Raw genomic sequence first — 16,917 nt, 5'->3', positions numbered from 1 at the left:
CCCTGCAACTCATCAGCTGCCTGTCTGGACTGAGTCCCCTCCCACTCTCAAACCACAGAACCAAAAGTAAAATAAAGGAATGAATGAATGAATGAATCCATGCGTGCACACAACTGCCTGCCATCGTAGTGTACACAAAATGATTACGCATGATTCCTCCTCTCAACAACCTTTTCCTTTCCCACACCCCACATACTGTCTCTTTTCATCACAGAGGAGACACAGAATCGGAGAAGAGGCCAAGATCTGAGAGAGTAAGAAATCTCATGCAGAGTTTTGTTTTGTTTTGACTTTGGCCATTTCTATAGCGGTGACCGAGAACATCTCCTTTCTGCACAGCACATGTTTTAAAAAACAGACCTACTGCTTATGGAAAACAGTGTGAAACCCAAACAAGAGCTTTAGCTAGACATTATGCAGGCAGCTGCCTCTATGGAAGTCGGTGTCCAGTCTCTCCTGTAACTCACACTCTTTAAGTAACTCACATTCTAATCTGCACATTCTTTCATGGCAAAATGGCCAAGAAAGAGTGTGCAGATAGGGCAAAGGGAGCTGGGCAGATCCCAACTGTGATTATCTTCAGGGCACAGGCGGCAGCAAGCAACAACATGTGCAACCTATCACGGATTTTTGTCCAAATGGCATTGCAATGTCACACCTCAAACTTCAATCCTCTAAGGCATGAGTGCAGTGTCATAAATCACAAAGAAAAGGGTTGGGACTGTGATGCTACTTTCATCAATCTGACCTCCCCTTTATTCCATGGACACTGCTGGAGGCAAATGATGAAACATTCATGACCTCATTGCATGCATGTCATGATTTAGGCTTTGTCACTGTTTGTGGTGGATGCAACCAATCTCACACCTTAACCACATCAGTCACCCCAGCGTCAATGAAGTCTCCAAGAGAAAAACTGTCAAAAGAGGGAAGACATTGCTTTAAAACCAACACTGTTAAGGGGTGTTGAAGCAGCCTTAGCTGCAGAGAAAAGCCATGGCGACAAAGCGACATAAAGAAGTCCACACACCATTAGAGAAAGTGAGGACAAGTCCAGAGAAAGCCAGCAAAGGGAGACCAAAGATTAGAGAGAAAGCCAGTGAAGGGAAACCAAAGGTCCTCAACTTACAACAGTTCGTTTAGTGACCTTCAAAGTTACAACGGCACTGAAAAAAGTGACTTATGACCATTTTTCACACGACCATTGCAGCATCTCCATGGTCATGTGATCAAAATTCAGCTATTTGGCAACTGACTCATATTTATGACGGTTGCAGTGTCTTGGGGTCATGTGATCCCTTTTGTGACCTTTTGACAAGCAAAGACAACAACGAAGCCAGATGCACTTAACAACTGTGTTACTAATTTAACAACTGCAGTGATTCACTTAACAACTGTGGCAAGCGAGGTCGTAAAATGGGGGAAATTCACTTAACTAATGTCTCGCTTAGCAACTGAAACTTTGGACTCAGTTGTGGTCATAAATCGAGGCATACTTCTCAGAAAATACACAGAATGGAAATATTTTCAGCAGATATAACATTATGCTTTTCTGAAGTTCCTATTTCCTGGCTTGCTTTCTTTTCTTTTTTTTTAATTGATGGTATTCCTTTCCCAAAGCAGGAATGGGAAGCATTTTATAAAATATGCCCCTCCGCCTCCCCCAGATCAGTGTGGAAAACTTCCCAGTTCTCGCAGGGTTTAGCGCCCTTAGATAAAAACGACGAAGTGACTTTTGGAGAGCAAAGTATAACTCCCTTCCTTCCTCCTTCCTTCCTTGCGCTTGCCACCTTTCGCCCATTGACTCAGAAGCCAAGCCCAGGGAATTCAGTCGCAGCTCCTTCTCCGCCAAGGGTGCAAGAGCGCACCCGTCGGCCAGAAATGGGCCACCTTTGCAGGCCCCGCTCGCTGAAGAACAGCGGGACTCCTTTCCCACTCAGCGGATCCGGCTTGAGCAGCCTGGCTGGGAGAGGAGCAGTTGGCAGGAGCGCGGAGCTGAGGGCTGCTGCCGTGGGAGGTGCGTTGGAGGACACAAGGCTCGCCGGAGAAGGAATGTAGAGGCAGCCCAGCGGGGAACAGGGGAGGATGTGGCGGCGCGTGTGAACCGGGACTCGTCGCCGAGGAGAGTTCGGCGGGAGGAGCCCCGCAAGGCCGAGAGGAGGCGGCGGCGGCGGCGGCGGAGCAAGAGAAGGAGGAGAGGAGGGGGAGGCATCCGCTCGCAGCCGGCCGGCGGAGTTTTCTCCCCTTCGGCTGGACGGCGCGGTCGGGAGGCGCTGATCGTCCCGCGCGGCTGCGCTCTTGGCTAAGCGGCAACTTTGGCCCCACGAAAAGTGGGACTCGGCAGAGCAGAGCGCTTGGCGCCAACAACTTCCAGCCGGCATGAGGAGAGCCGGGCAAAGAGCGGGCGAGGAGGGAGAGGAGAAGCGGACGCCAGGTGAGCGGGAAGGCAGCGCCGGCGCGGAGTTAAAAGGGCGAAGAGGGTGTGTGGGAACGCCTCGCCTCTCAATAATCCAAATTGGCGCGAGGCGTTTAGGAATCGGGTGGGACGGAGTGGGGGGGCCAGTTTTAAGGGCGACGGCGCCGACAGCGAGTCCAGAGAGAGACAAAAAGCCTGGCTAGGTGGCTCAGTGGTTAAGACATCGAGCTTGTCGAGTAGAAAGATAGGCAGTTCGGCGGTTCGAATCCCTAGTATAGTTCTCCTGCGTGAGCAGGAGGCTGGACTAGATGACTTCCAAGTTCTCCCAACTCTGTTACTGTTACAAGGCGATGCGCCCCAAAGCGATAACCGTGAGATTTGCTAGCTATTTGGTGGGGGAGGAATCGGCTCTAGACGGGAACGAGGTGGGACCGTTTACAGAGTCCGTGTCGCAAAAAAATAAAAAATAAAATCACAAAAGGCATCCGGCCCCGATCCTTGTCTCCTTTCTGAACTTGGTGGACCGACCCACAATTGTATTCTCCCTTCACAATGGGGCTGTGCTGGGCACCGGTTCTAAGTGAACTTCGGCTCACCATCACCGATTTCCAAATTCGTTATGTTGGGGAGGGGGGGAGGGTTGAAGACGCCTCCCCCTTTTGAAAAAAAGTTGCGGTGGGACCCTCGCCCAACGGGCCTTCATCCAGAGCAATTTATTCGGCGGCGCGTTCATAAGGAGAAGAGAGACCAAGGAGCCCATCGGTATCTGGATTAGCGGAGGTTAGCTTGGCTTTCCCGTTTCTGACGATCAGACATTCAGACGACACAATCGGACTAACTACCAATTTGGGGGAAGATAAACGAACAATGAAAGGAGCATGGGAAGATGGGAGCATGAGATCGTAGCATTCCCAACCCCGCACCTCCCACAGTGTTGGATTAAGACTGGGGATTGTGGGAGAGTGCCAGACGGGGAAATTTAATTTATAGCATCAGTTTTTAAGCCAGGAGGCATTGTTCTCCTCCCTTGCTTTGGAGTTTGCTTGTGCATTTATTTGGTTAAAACCTTTATGTACTGAATTTATACTCCGCCTTTCCTCCAGGGCAGCTCAAGGTAGTAAACCTAGCATGATCACCTAGTTGGACTGAAAGAATATGATTGACTTCAAACTACTCAGAAGGGCAGACTTGAACCCGAGTCTTCTGGTCCTAATTCAACATTCTTTGTATTTGTTTCTGGTATGATCAGGTCAAATGCATTTTCAGGAAGCCCATGGATCTCCTCTGGGGATGGGGTCTTGAAAAAAGTTCACAAAAAGTGGATGGAATTCAGGATAACTGCAGCAAGATTTTAAAATGGGCCATATTAAATAGCTCTTAAAGAAATGGCTGAGATTCAAAAGTTTGGAGTACGAAGAGGAGAAATGCAATTTTTAGGAAACAGCCTAGTCTTTGAAATGAGGAGATCTCTATGGAGATAGCTTCTAAAAAAACAAAAATATACTAATTGTGTAATGGAAGAAAATAAGAGTGGTAGAATATGAGGTGCGATTCTAAAATAATGGTAAATTTAGAAAAATGTGGTAATAAAATATGGGCAGCCATCCAATGCATAATCAAACAAATGCCATTTGCTTGAAGAGAAGCATGCAGCTGTTATTGAGCCAGTGATAGGACAGGCCTTTGAAAAGTATTCCGGAAGTGGGCAGGTCAAATCCAGAAAAAAGATGGAGCCTTTTAAAGGTTTAAGCCTTTTTTGCTTTAAGGTTTAAAGCGAAATTGAACGATGGTAGCTAACAGTTCAACTCCTTTCTTATATAATTAATTACTAAATAAACACACTTAATTTCTTTCCTGTTCCAGACACATCACATTTAAGTCTCTTCCCATTTCAGACATAAAACAGCATATATGAACTTTCAAAAATTAATTTGGAAAAGTACTTTATACAATATCTCTTTGCTGCAAATTAAAGCAGCCACGCTTTTTTTCAAGTAATTAAAACTGAAGATTCACAATTTCTGCATACTGCTAGTGAATATCATATATATATATTGCGCACGAGAAGTTAATCGGATATGCACTCTTGATCTACAAGACAGGACAATCCAAATATTTATTTTATTTAAACAATTTATATGACCACCCACCTCACTATTAAGCCTTTCGGTGGAAGGATCCTTCCTTCCTTCCTTCCTTCCTTCCTTCCTTCCTTCCTTCCTTCCTTCCTTCCTTCTTTCTTTCCCCATACAAATGGATTTTGCATAAAATACAACATGTTACAAAATAAATTAAATTGCAACTGGGAAGTTCTGTAGTGGTTTTCTTCAAGAACATCTTGTCGATCAGTTTGAAATGTCATGCCGTGTCCCAGTGTCATTGTTTTATCAGACAAGCAGAAACATGCTGGGCAGACAGTTAGAGATCATACAAGGTCAGAATATTCACATTACATCATATTCGGCATGTAGAGCTATTATTTCATTTGTGGACTGCTCTGAGGGGCATTGTCGCTAGAGCAGAATGACGTAGTCTGAAATAAAATGAATATGGACTGGATCTCACATAAACATAAGCACAGCACCTTTCTGATAGTAAATACAATAACGCAGCCATGTCCTTTTTTCAGGCTGATATGGGATCATGATTTTAGTAGAAGAAGTTTTGAGTTTGTTCAAAAGCTGAAGCACTTCTCCACTTGTTCACTTTCATATTCACACTCCCTCCTGCTTTTTTTCTTCATCTCTGTCTGAAGTGAAGGAGAAGGGGGGAAAAATTGAGTAGCATCAGGGGACAGCATCTGGAGTGCCTGGCAAGGACACTCCTCCTCCGCTCATGATTTCATGATTCTCTCTCTGGGTTCAGACTTATGGGAAGAAGCTTTAAAGGTACATGGACTGCTTTTCCTATTCCTCCCCTTTCCCACAATCTCCCTCTTGTAAGGATCCAATTTCAATGCATCCACCATCTGGAAAGAATATTACTTCAGTCGCTAGACTTCAGGAACATGAGAACACTTTTCTTCAAACAGCCAGTCCGTACATACCCTCAGCTTCACAAATATTTATACAAAACTAAAACCCCCAATTATCTTAACTAAATCACCTTATTTTTGCTAGTATATCCCAGTGATATTGAGCTGCAGTGCATAAATTGACTGGTCTGCTTTTAATTTCCTCTCTTACAGATGATGTAATTTCACTGCTTTCTTGAATATGGAAACCTAACATTGAGTTTGCTGTTAACTTTGCTTTCATTTTACGTCCTGCACAGTCTGTTTTCACCATTCTTGGTCATGAAAACCAGTGGGGCACTTAAGCAGAATACATCTATCTGCTTGTCTGTCTGTCATATCTATCATCTCTCTCTGTCTGTCTGACTGTCATCTATATCTGTCTATCTATCATCTTTTGTCTGTCTGTCTGTCTGTCTATCATTTATCTATCAAGTCATCTATCTCACATGCATCCCCGTCAAATAGCTAACAGTCAGTCAGTTGGTGGCCCCTGATATCAAATATGTGACTGGGATTTGGAATGCATCAAATCCCATCACTAGGTCAGGCCTGCACAACTTGTAAAGAGGACAGGATGACACTGATAAATTAAAAATTATTGCAGGCTGCAAAGAAATATTTGGCACGCCATTCAGCTACTCTGCAGCTAATGGAGCAGGGTAGTGGAATTATTACTTGCTAAAAATTGCCAGCAGGCCACATAAAGACTGCTTCATGGGATATTTGTGGTCTGAAGGCCATATGCTCTGCAGACCTAGTTGCTGCATACATGTTGAAGATGGTCAGGCTGCAGATGAAAACCGATGGGAAAGGACTGCAGAAATGTGGAGCATTCCAGACACATACCGTATTTTTCAGAGTATAAGACACACTTTTTTCCCCCTAAAAGGGGGTGAAAATTTAGGTGCGTCTTATGCACCGAATATAGCCTCGCCCACCCCACTCTTTGGCCTCTGCCTCCCAGCAATTACCTCTTTGCAGCAAGCAGAAACAGCTCCTTTCAGCTTCAGCACAGCCTAATTAGCTCAAGTTGGAGCCTGGATAGCTCTGCAGACTAAAGCACTGTAATTTAACACCAGCTGTTTGCAATTAAAGTAAGTTTGAATCTTGCCAGGCTCAAGGTTGACTCAGCCTTCCATCCTTTCTAAGGTAGGTAAATTGAGGACCCAGTTTGTGGGGGCAATAAGCTGACTTTGTATAAAATATACAAAAGTATGAAGGCTATTGCTTAACACACTGTAAGCCGCCTTAGTCTCCGGAGAAGGGCGGCATATAAATCATTTAAAAAAAAAAAAAAGTTGATTGGATCGGCCTCCCGACTCTCAGCTGATTTGCTCTCAGCTGTTTTGCGCAGGGCTCTGCTGCTTGCTGCAAGGAGGTAAATTGCTGGAGCAGATATTTTTTTCCTTGTGCTAATCAAGCTATCCTGAAAAATGAAAGTAAAGCAGGCTGTTTGCTGCAACGAGGCAAAAGTGCTGGGAGGCAGAGGCAGTTTTCTTTTTCTTGTTTTCCTCACCAAAATAGGTAGGTGCGTCTTATAGTCCGGTGCGTCTTATACTCCGAAAAATATGGTACCTCTGGGTGCATAGGAGACTTTTTTAGAATTATGACTAACGTGCATTGGTTGAAGTAGTTAATGCACATCTAAGGGAAGACATGTTGACACCTTGGAATGTTCTGATATCAGTTAGATATTAGATATACCGTATTTTTCAGAATATAAGACGCACCGGAGTATAAGACACAGCTTAATTTTTGGGGAGGAAAATAAGAAAAAACAATCTGCCTACCAGGTATTCATCTGGCTTGCATCCTTAGTCTGGTCAGCTTCAGCACATTAATTTGCTGGTTTTTTTATCCCCTGCTTGGGGATAAAAAACAGCTTCTAAGGCACAGCTGAGAGGAAGCAGCAATGAGAAAAACAGGCAAAGCACAGGCTAGCGCCTAGTTAGGGCTGAAAAAAAGCTTCTAAAGAACAGCTGAGAGTTGGAGGAAAGCATGGAGATTGCTTCACTTGCTAGCGCCTCCTTAAAGCACAGCAGAGAGTTGAGTTAGTGCCTCGTTAGCGCCTCGTTAGGGCTGAAAGGAAAAAGCTACATTTGGAGAATAAGACGCACCCAAATTTTCAGCCCCTTTTAGGGGGGAAAAAGGTGCATCTTATACTCCTAAAAATATGATAGTCTTGAAAGGCATTCAAAACAGCCAGATCTACAATTTCTAGAGGAATTGCTTAATGGCATCATTACCAGGTTGGAAGTCTTCTGATATACATATATATCGTAATAATATACATTACGGCTTTGAACCTGATATCATCTCTCATAGGTTCATATTCAAAACAATAGAAGTATCTGCTTTGCCTGGTAGTCTTTCCTTTAGATCAGGGCTGCCAAACTCGTGGCCCGCGGCCTGGATATGTCACGTGCTGCCCACGCCCAGTTTAGCGAAGGGGAGGAAGTCACGATACGTCATGTGACACTGCTGTGACGACGCGAGTTTGGCACCCCTGCTTTAGATTAATCATTTCCATTTGTAAACAGTAAAGTAATCATTACAATCAGAGGTGACATACAAGTAGTAGTAGCAGTAAAAGCCATGGGTGCTGGAGTTCTAGTGTCTTAAAGATGTATAGCAGGCTTTGTAACAGTGTTTTTCAAGGACTACAATCCAAAAGTAGGCAGAGTCAGGATATTTGAGTGAGTGAGTAAGTCTGTGGGGGGTGGAGATTTTAAAGGTTCCTCTTATATCCACCTGTTATTTGCTTTTAGCATAAAGTTTACATGAAATGCTTTATTGTTTTGGGACCCTGGACATGAGGATCTGTGGGAAAGTATTTTCCAGATTGCCTCTGCCCATCCCTTCCAATTTTCTGAGTGAAGAAAGACATGCCTGGAATAGATAATGCTTTGGAGAGGCACATATGATGGACAGAGCTGAAGCAAGCAGCAAATGTTGGCTGTAACCCAAAATGGGTGAGGGTATTTATCCTCTCATACCCCTCTTTTTCTTCTTTCTGTTATCTTTCACTCTGAAGTGGCAGATCTTTTACTGAAGGGTTGTGAAATTAATATATGGGCATATACAGTATGTTACTCTAGAGCTGCAGGCTAATCATCCATGTATTCAAGGACAAGAATTGAAGGTGCTGGACAAAAGACTCTATGTATATTACTTTGGCCTACATCCCTTTGATTGGTATGAAATTATTTTTCATAGAATAGTCAACAAATTAATAAATAATAGATAAAGCTGCCACAATGTGCCAAATATAGTGTAGTATTAAATTATGATTTGGTGTGTGATCTGCAACTATCTGTCTGGTATGTTTGTGTGTTCTAGAGTTGTCCTTTCTAGATCCAGAGGATGCATCAAAGAACTAAGACAGTAAATACAGTTGGGAATCCACATTTTTTTACTTCTGGTTCTGTGGGCATGGCTTGGTGGGTGTGGTGTTGCTTGGTGGGCATGGCAGGGGAAGGATATTGCAAAATTCCCATTCCCTTCCCACTCCTGGGGGAAGGATATTGCAAAATCTCCATTCCCACTCCACTCTGGGGCCAGCCAGAGGTGGTATTTGCCAGTTCTCCGAACTGCTCAAAATTTCCACTACCAGTTCCCCAGAACCTGTCAGAACCTGCTGGATTTCACCCCTGAGTAAATGCTTACATATGATATTGCCTTGAAATGAACCGAAAAAGCTTCTTGGATGAGAAGTGAAACGTTTTCAAAGAAAGAAAAAAAACAAGAAAGTCCAGTTGCCTTTTGAGAAAAGCACCTTTGAGACAATTATGAGCCAGATGATTGAGAATCTCTATAGACCTTGAAAGTACGTGCTTTTTTCTGGTGTGAAACGTGTGGATCTGATTCATTCTGGTGCAGTGGAGTGGTTTAAAGGCGGTTGGATTGGAAGTTTTCCATTGTTGTGTTTATCAAGAAAAAAAGGAGGAGGGAATCAATCTATAAATAGGACTGTATAACTTAGCAATTATCTGATGAAGATTTGTTCTGCCATGGAAATATACACTTAGTATTTTATCAGGAGATACTCTTATTATCTCGTCCTATTGTTTCTCCAAAGCATTCACAATGCCATACGTGGTTTCCCAATCCATATCTTATCTTCACAAAAGCCCTGTGTAATAAATTAGTAAGGGAGATAACGATTGGCTTAAGATCAGCCAGTGAGTTTTGAAGGATGGTGGGGTTTCCCAAGGTCTACGTAATCTAACTTCACTCTCTTACCCAGAGGGTAACATTAGCTCTGAGTTACTTTTTTAGCCTTAGTCCACTGAGTCAGATTATGTTTCATAGTGAAATCGTGTATATACTTGTTTTGCTGACATATTTAACTGTTCTTATCCGACAGAGGGTTTAAACAAGAGGCTCTCCTATTAGTTTTATCAGGTTCTAGCAATCAGCCTTTCTTTTTTCAATTTGAAGCCCTCCTTGCTGGTTGGAAATTCTTGGAAATGTATCCAAAGTACCCAGATTGCAGAGAACTGGTGGAAAGATTTTATGTATTAAACCTATCTTTTGTTTGGACAATAGAAATGATTCCAGGTCAGCCTCAAGCAAAATTCTCCACTACTAGTTTTCTAATTGTTAAACTGCTATGTTTGGATAAATATTAGAATAGCAGCAAAGGGAAAATAGCGAAGTTTGGATCTAGGAAACTGGAGCTTTTAGCTATGTTGGGAGTTTTTACTGCCACCAGCAACTATCTAGAAGAGAAGCCAACTGGTAAGCAAAACTTCCATCTGTAGGCCAAAGTAACTTGTTGGCAAGTCCCTTTTTTTCCCATTTCTGCATTTTTCTCTGCAGTTCTCTTTCCTTCCTCCGCCAAACTCTGAGCTTGCAAATAGCATCCCAGGCAATTCTCTTGTTCCCTTCCCTTTCATGAACCAACATTTATACTTCCAGTCTTGCTGTTTACCTCCACCTTCTGAGTGCTCTGTATAGGCTTGAATGGGCAGTTCTAATTATTTAAAGTTGTTAGGAGGCAATGGGAGCCTCCTGTTTATGATGTTAAAAGTCTATAGGAGTGCCAACAGTTTGCTCTTCACCTTCAGTGAAAGTGTCTTAGCCATTGATAAAAGAAAGACCATGGCAACCCTCTTTTTCTGCTCAACATATTGCATATTCTCCTGCTGGGGAGTTCTTTCTTTCAATCTCTTTGTGTAATTTGGCTATCTTCTCCCTACAGGACTGTATAGTAGTAGGCCAAGAAGGGAAGGAGGGGGAGCCAAGCATCCCTTCCAATGGATGCAAACCTGCCCCATATGCAAGAAACATTGCAAATTCCTCCTACTTTTTACAGCAGGACTTGGTGCTTAAAAATGAATATGGAAGTCTGCTAGAAATGTGATCACAGCAGGAAGATGCTGGTGCATAGGCTTTGTACGTGGTGCAATGGTAAGCCCCAGAGACCATGTCAATTAACATTGACCTGCTATTAGAAATGTCAATTTAGCATTCATAAATCTGTGTGCTGGCATTGTATGAACATAAACTTTCCTTTTACCTTGACTCTGGTGTTTGTATAAAGACAACTTCCATGCCAGAGCTGGCCTCTTTCTTCAAAGTCAATCCCAGAGTTTTTCTGCAAGTTGCCACCAAATTATAATTTCTAATATAATATAATAGTAGAGAATAGCTAGATAACAATCATATTTAATTTTAATTATTTAACAAGCCAATGCATGCCATGAAAAGAGCTTTTGGAAGCATACCGGGCATTGCTAACCAGTGCAAGCCTTTTAGTGCAAGAGAAGAATAGAATAAGTTGTCAGACTGGTTAGGAAAGCCTGCTCCAATGCCAAATCTCAATTTTATGCCAGTAGTCTTCCTGGCATACTTTGTCAATTCTCAAGCATGTCATTGGTGGCTCAGCATTTTCGACCTGATTCACTGACAGTAGGGAGAAATGTTCCCTGGTCAAAAAAACCTCAGTTGCTAAAGAAGTCACGATCCTTGGACACTCTTGGTTGACTGAAATGCATTAAGTGGCTTCCAGAGGAAGGAAGAACTGAAGAACCTGCCTGAGGGGAGACCTCTTCAAGGAGCTCAGGTGATGCAATAATGTATTTTTTAAAAAATGAAGACTGTCCTATTCATCCCAAACATTTCAAATTTGATAATGTGGAGTTGTAATTTTTAAATGCCCCTAGAGTGCTGTAATGGCTTGCCTAATATTCCATTTCTTTCTTTCGTTTTCTCTGTGCAAAGTTTGAAGAGGTATAACTGTTTCTCAAAGCAACACGACTCTCTGTTCTAAAGCAGGGGTCTCCAACCTTGGCAACTTTAAGACCTGTGGACTTCAATTCCCAGAATCCCTGAGGAATTCTGGGAGTTGAAGTCCACAAGTCTTAAAGTTGCCAAGGTTGGAGACCCCTGCTCTAAAGAGCAATGTGAGAGCTTCCTAGAGTTCTGGGTCGTCGTCCCCCACCTCCCCAGGTCTAGATAACATAGTGATGATCTTGGCTGAGCCAAGGGAAAACAGTAGCAAGTGATTTCATAGCATGGAGTATCACTTTGAAGCAAATCATGGCCACTTCACATATTCCGCGATGTGTTTGTTTATTGTGTTTCATTCTTTACTTTTATATAATTGGCTTAGATGAGTTTTGTTGTTGGGCAGATTGAAAACATAAGTAACCATGGGAGATGACAATGACCATTCATAAAAGCCCTGTGAAAAAGATAGGGCGATCCGAATAATGAATTATCTTTTTGGACTGAATGAATCGATGTAGGCCTTGGAAGAGTGTATGTCGACTGGGCCCCTTCAGATGTTATATCTGATGTGCGGTAATATGTGAGCTGCTTTCTTAAGACACCTGTGAAATCTTAACTACTGTGCAATTTTCAATCTATTATCTGTACTTAATACTGAATAGTCAGCAAAAAAAAAACCCTAACAAGATGGCCTTTAAATAGATGGATTTTCTAATTACAACTTATGTTGCTGTCAAAACTGAATCGCTGGACAAGGATTCATCGGCACACTGTCTACAGCAGGGGTGTCAAACTCGTGACGACACGTCATGTGACGTATTGCTAAAATGGAGGTGGGGATGGCCACCACATGACACATTCGGCCCACGGGCTGTGAGTTTGGTCCACAGGATGCTACAAGTGGGTGCTGCCCATTTTTTTTTTAAAAAAAAATACAATTGAAGTGTCTTTGTCCAATAAAAGGGAGAGGAAGAGATCAGATAGGGAATGTGCAGAAGAGGCGGAGGTAAGAAACAAGAAGTAGAAGGGAGAGAAATTGGATGGTTCGGTAGGAAGTATTTTTCCTATGAAGTGAAGGAATCCTGTTTCAAGTTCTGTGCAACATTTTCCCAGCCTAGGTTTTGTATTGGATTGCAGTCTGTTGCGTATTTAAGATGCCACTTCAGACAGTTGCAGTCAGGACGAGTTCTATAATTAGGCACAGCCTGACAAGTTCAGACAGCACATTTTGGGTGTTTTGAAAGGCAAAAAAGGTGGAGTTATGATTTTACTAATAATGCATTATTGCTGCCAGAAATGAGATGTCCTTGTGGCATTGCTTCTCTCGTGCTCAACTAATTTAACAGGCCTTGAATTCTGGTCAGATGACTCTGGACTGTGGCAGGGTAGAAGAGAAGAGGATAGTATCATCTAATACTGTATTTCAGATGATAAATATCAAATCAGTGCTGCCCTGTGTCTACAACCATATCTATATTTTATCTTGTATCTTGTTTTCTTTTGCTTGGAAATTCATTCCTACACTAATTCTATCCTTCCCCTTAATATGTAATAACTTGCTCCAGTTTTTCAGTCTTATGTGATGATATAAAATGATCTTAGCTTTTTTTGACACAGTGGCAATGTATTTGATAAGGAAAATCCTTTATAATAGTAGCCTCACCTGTTTGATAATTATCTCCTTTGCCTTGAGGATCTGATTGCTCTCTATTTAAAGGAGAGTTTCCTGTTCCTACTTTGTTACAACATGAGATTCGGGAAGCCTATTGACTAACATTGTCTTTTGTTTTTAAAGGTCCTGATACAGGAGCCTGAAGATGCTGAGATGCAATCAGCTTGGAGACATCTTTAAAGAACCGCGCTCTAAAGAGTGTGGCGTGAGCTCCCCCTGGTGGAAAACAATTAGAACAAAAGTTTCTTGATGTTCAAAGTGCATCGCTCTCAAATTAAGTCATGGCTATTGTCAGCACAGCACCCCCTAGTTTCTTTTTCTTTTCGGAAAATGAAGCCGCCGTGGACCCAGTGATAGTACTTCATTACAATTATACTGGAAAGCTTAGCCGTGGAAAAGAAAAAAAATTGACCATCATTGCACTTCTCATTATCTGTGGCTTTATCATCCTGGAGAACCTAATGGTGCTGATTGCCATCTGGAAGAACAACAGATTTCACAACCGCATGTATTTTTTTATTGGCAACCTGGCCCTTTGTGACCTGTTGGCGGGAATTGTTTACAAAGTGAACATTCTGATGTCAGGAAACAAGACTTTGACTTTGTCTTCCAGGATCTGGTTTGTTCGGGAAGGCAGCATGTTTGTGGCACTGGGTGCTTCTACATTCAGCTTGTTAGCCATTGCCATAGAACGACATTTGACCATGATCAAAATGAGGCCATACGATGCAAATAAAAAGTACAGGGTTTTCCTGCTTATTGGAACGTGCTGGCTTATCTCTCTTTCTCTGGGAGCTTTGCCTATCCTTGGTTGGAACTGTATTGGCAATTTAAGAGACTGCTCCACTATTTTACCACTGTACTCCAAGAAATATGTGGCGTTTTGCACCATTATCTTCATAGCCATCCTAGTGGCCATCGTAATCCTTTATGCCCGCATTTACATCTTGGTGAAATCAAGCAGCCGGAATGTCACCAATCACAACAACTCAGAGAGGTCCATGGCATTGCTGAGGACTGTTGTGATTGTGGTTGGGGTTTTCATTGCCTGCTGGTCTCCCCTGTTCATTTTGTTACTGATTGACGTGGCCTGCAGAGTGAAAGAGTGCTCGATTTTGTATCAAGAAGATGGCTTCATAGCTTTAGCGGTCCTCAATTCAGCCATGAATCCCGTCATCTATACACTGGCAAGCAAAGACATGCGCCGGGCCTTCTTTCGCTTGGTGTGTGGTTGTCTGGTGAAAAACAATGTGGCCATGTCTTTGCCTATCCAGCCCACCCCGGATCCGAGTCGAAGCAAATCCAGCAGCAGCAACACTCCGAAACTGAATGATGAATTTCTGAAAACAAAAAGTTTGTCGTACATCACTGAAAAGAATAAACCTCCATTTTATAATGGAAATGTCTGCAAATGAAGTCTGCTGACTGGGCACTTCAAGGATTCTTGTCCTGTGGCTTTTACAGAGCCAAAGAGAAAAGGGTTGTTTTGGTTTTTTTTTAAAGTGGAGTTTCCTGCACTTAACTCATAGGAGGGGCAAACTTGAGACGGCTGCTTAATTCGAAGTGCCTATTTTGAGCACTGAGTTTTAGGCCTTCACCAACTGAGGCAGGAAAGGTTTGGCTGCCTCTGCAAGTTCCCTTGAGGGTTGTGTAAAGAAAAAAAAAAGTGCTACCCCTGACATTGCATTCTTGATGCAATTCAACTGAAAAAGTGTACTTACTAGAGAAACAATGTAGAAATTGTCACTGATGACTCTAAAGCACTACATGCAATTCACTTATGTTCCAAAATGCAACTGTGGAAGCCCTTACAGGACCCCAGCAGAGTTTTCCTCGGCCCACATCCATCTAGAATCAACATTTAGGATTTAAGAGTGGGTCTGGACAATTTAGCATTATATGACTAGCTTTCTCTTCAGTAATAGAAATACTTATAAGCATTCTGTGATGTCCCAGTAATTCAGCAAGCAGTCTGGAGAAAGGGCGAAATAATTTCATGGTGATGGCTGGTCAGCCGGTTGTATATATGTACAAAATGCCCTTCTCCACTGTTAATGTTCATTGGCCATGGGAGACAAGACTGTCCCTCCCCTATCCTGCAGTTTAAGGTGAATAATATACGGATATTCTGTCCAGGCTGCACTGTTAACAAATATTTATTCACACATTTTGTGATTTGTGAAATTAGGGCTTAAGTTAGAATGTGCTGGTTTTTTTTTTTTTTTTGCCAGGCCTGATAAACAGTCTCAGGCCCAGCATTTGCTGTGTTGAAGTACACCGATCAAGGGAAAAAAAGAGGGATTTTAAATTGGGGCACCAACCTTTATTTTTCTTTGCATTTGTTTTCCTTTTATTATGCCTGCTGTGTGGCATAGGTTTACATTATATGGCATTATAATATGCTAGTCTGTATAATATAACTCTTTGATGTAACGAGTACTGTGAACATGTAATCTTCAAATATTTTTTAAGTAAATGAAGAAAACATCTTTATGTAAGTTTTGTGAGACAGAAAATAGATGCTCCGTTAATCCAGTAATCAGTCTTGCATTTACCAATGCAAACTTCCAATGCAAATGCAGCAGTTGTGACTAGAAGCCATTTCTATGTTATTCTGTAAAAAAAAAAAATCATAATCATTGTTTTTCACTAAAACAGTTTTTTTTTATTATTATTTAATGTAGTTTGATGGTAAAATTAAAACATGTGACTTGGAATTTCATGTATATTTCACCTAGATATATTTTAATGTGGGTTTTGGTTTTTTACTATTTGGGAAGAATACAGATTGAGAAATCGGTCCACATTATTGTTGTTTAAAACCTGATAAATAGTCTATTGGCAATGATGTGATCTTCCCCCAAATCATGAAAAGACAAAGCACAGGAAAATTGTGACTACTTAGATAAAGAAATACAAATCACAAATCATATTTCACTGTTGACGTTCATTGGCAGTTATATCTAGACCCAAATTGAAACCTCTTCGTTACATTGAAATCCTCCTTGTTGGGGTCTTCCTATACATTAACCTATTCTTAGGCTTATCTTCCTAAGCCCTTTATACAAGTAGTCCTTAGTTTACAACCTTTCATTTAATGACTGTTCAAAGTTACAACAGCATTGAAGAAAGTGACTTACAACTGAACCTTGCATTTATGACCATCACAGCATCTCTACGTAATGTGATCAAAATTTGGGCATTTGGCAGCCACAGTGTATTTATGATGGTTGTAGCATTCCAAGAGTTATTTATTTACAATTTTCCCAGCCCGTTCCTGACAACAAAATCAATGGGGGAAGGAGGCGAATTTCCTTAATGACTGCATGATTCACTTGACAATAATAATAATAACAACAACAACAACAACAACAACCTTTATTGTCATTGTGTGTATATATAACAAAATTGATTTAGCCTCTACTGGTGCAACCCATAACAAAAATACAAGACAACATGAATAATATAGAAAATGGTCCTTATACAAGTAATTAGGGAGAAACCAGTCATATATTTTCATGTATGCATGGAGTGATTGTAGTTGTATTTAGGAGTCTGACAGCCCATGGATAAAAGCTG

General features: G+C 41.9%; 1 protein-coding gene across 1 annotated transcript; it reads left to right on the top strand.

The window, feature by feature from the left end:
* Nucleotides 1-1,619: 1,619 nt before the first annotated feature.
* Nucleotides 1,620-16,060, top strand: S1PR3 (sphingosine-1-phosphate receptor 3). Its single transcript, XM_034410047.3, has 2 exons — nucleotides 1,620-2,434; nucleotides 13,462-16,060. The coding sequence occupies exon 2, from the start codon at nucleotides 13,620-13,622 to the stop codon at nucleotides 14,751-14,753; it is 1,134 nt and encodes a 377-aa protein (XP_034265938.1). The 5' UTR covers nucleotides 1,620-2,434; nucleotides 13,462-13,619; the 3' UTR covers nucleotides 14,754-16,060.
* Nucleotides 16,061-16,917: the final 857 nt, after the last annotated feature.

Source organism: Pantherophis guttatus, chromosome 2 (genome assembly GCF_059756535.1).
Source record: "Pantherophis guttatus breed Tessera chromosome 2, ASM5975653v1, whole genome shotgun sequence".
In the NCBI taxonomy this organism is placed as follows: Eukaryota; Metazoa; Chordata; class Lepidosauria; order Squamata; family Colubridae; genus Pantherophis; species Pantherophis guttatus.
Note: the sequence above shows the minus strand (reverse complement) of the source record. Positions and strands in the feature narration are given on the sequence as shown.

Excerpts from the sequence above, each read along its gene's own strand:
- S1PR3 (XM_034410047.3), top strand. The coding sequence starts at position 13,620 with ATGGCTATTGTCAGCACAGCACCCCCTAGTTTCTTTTTCTTTTCGGAA.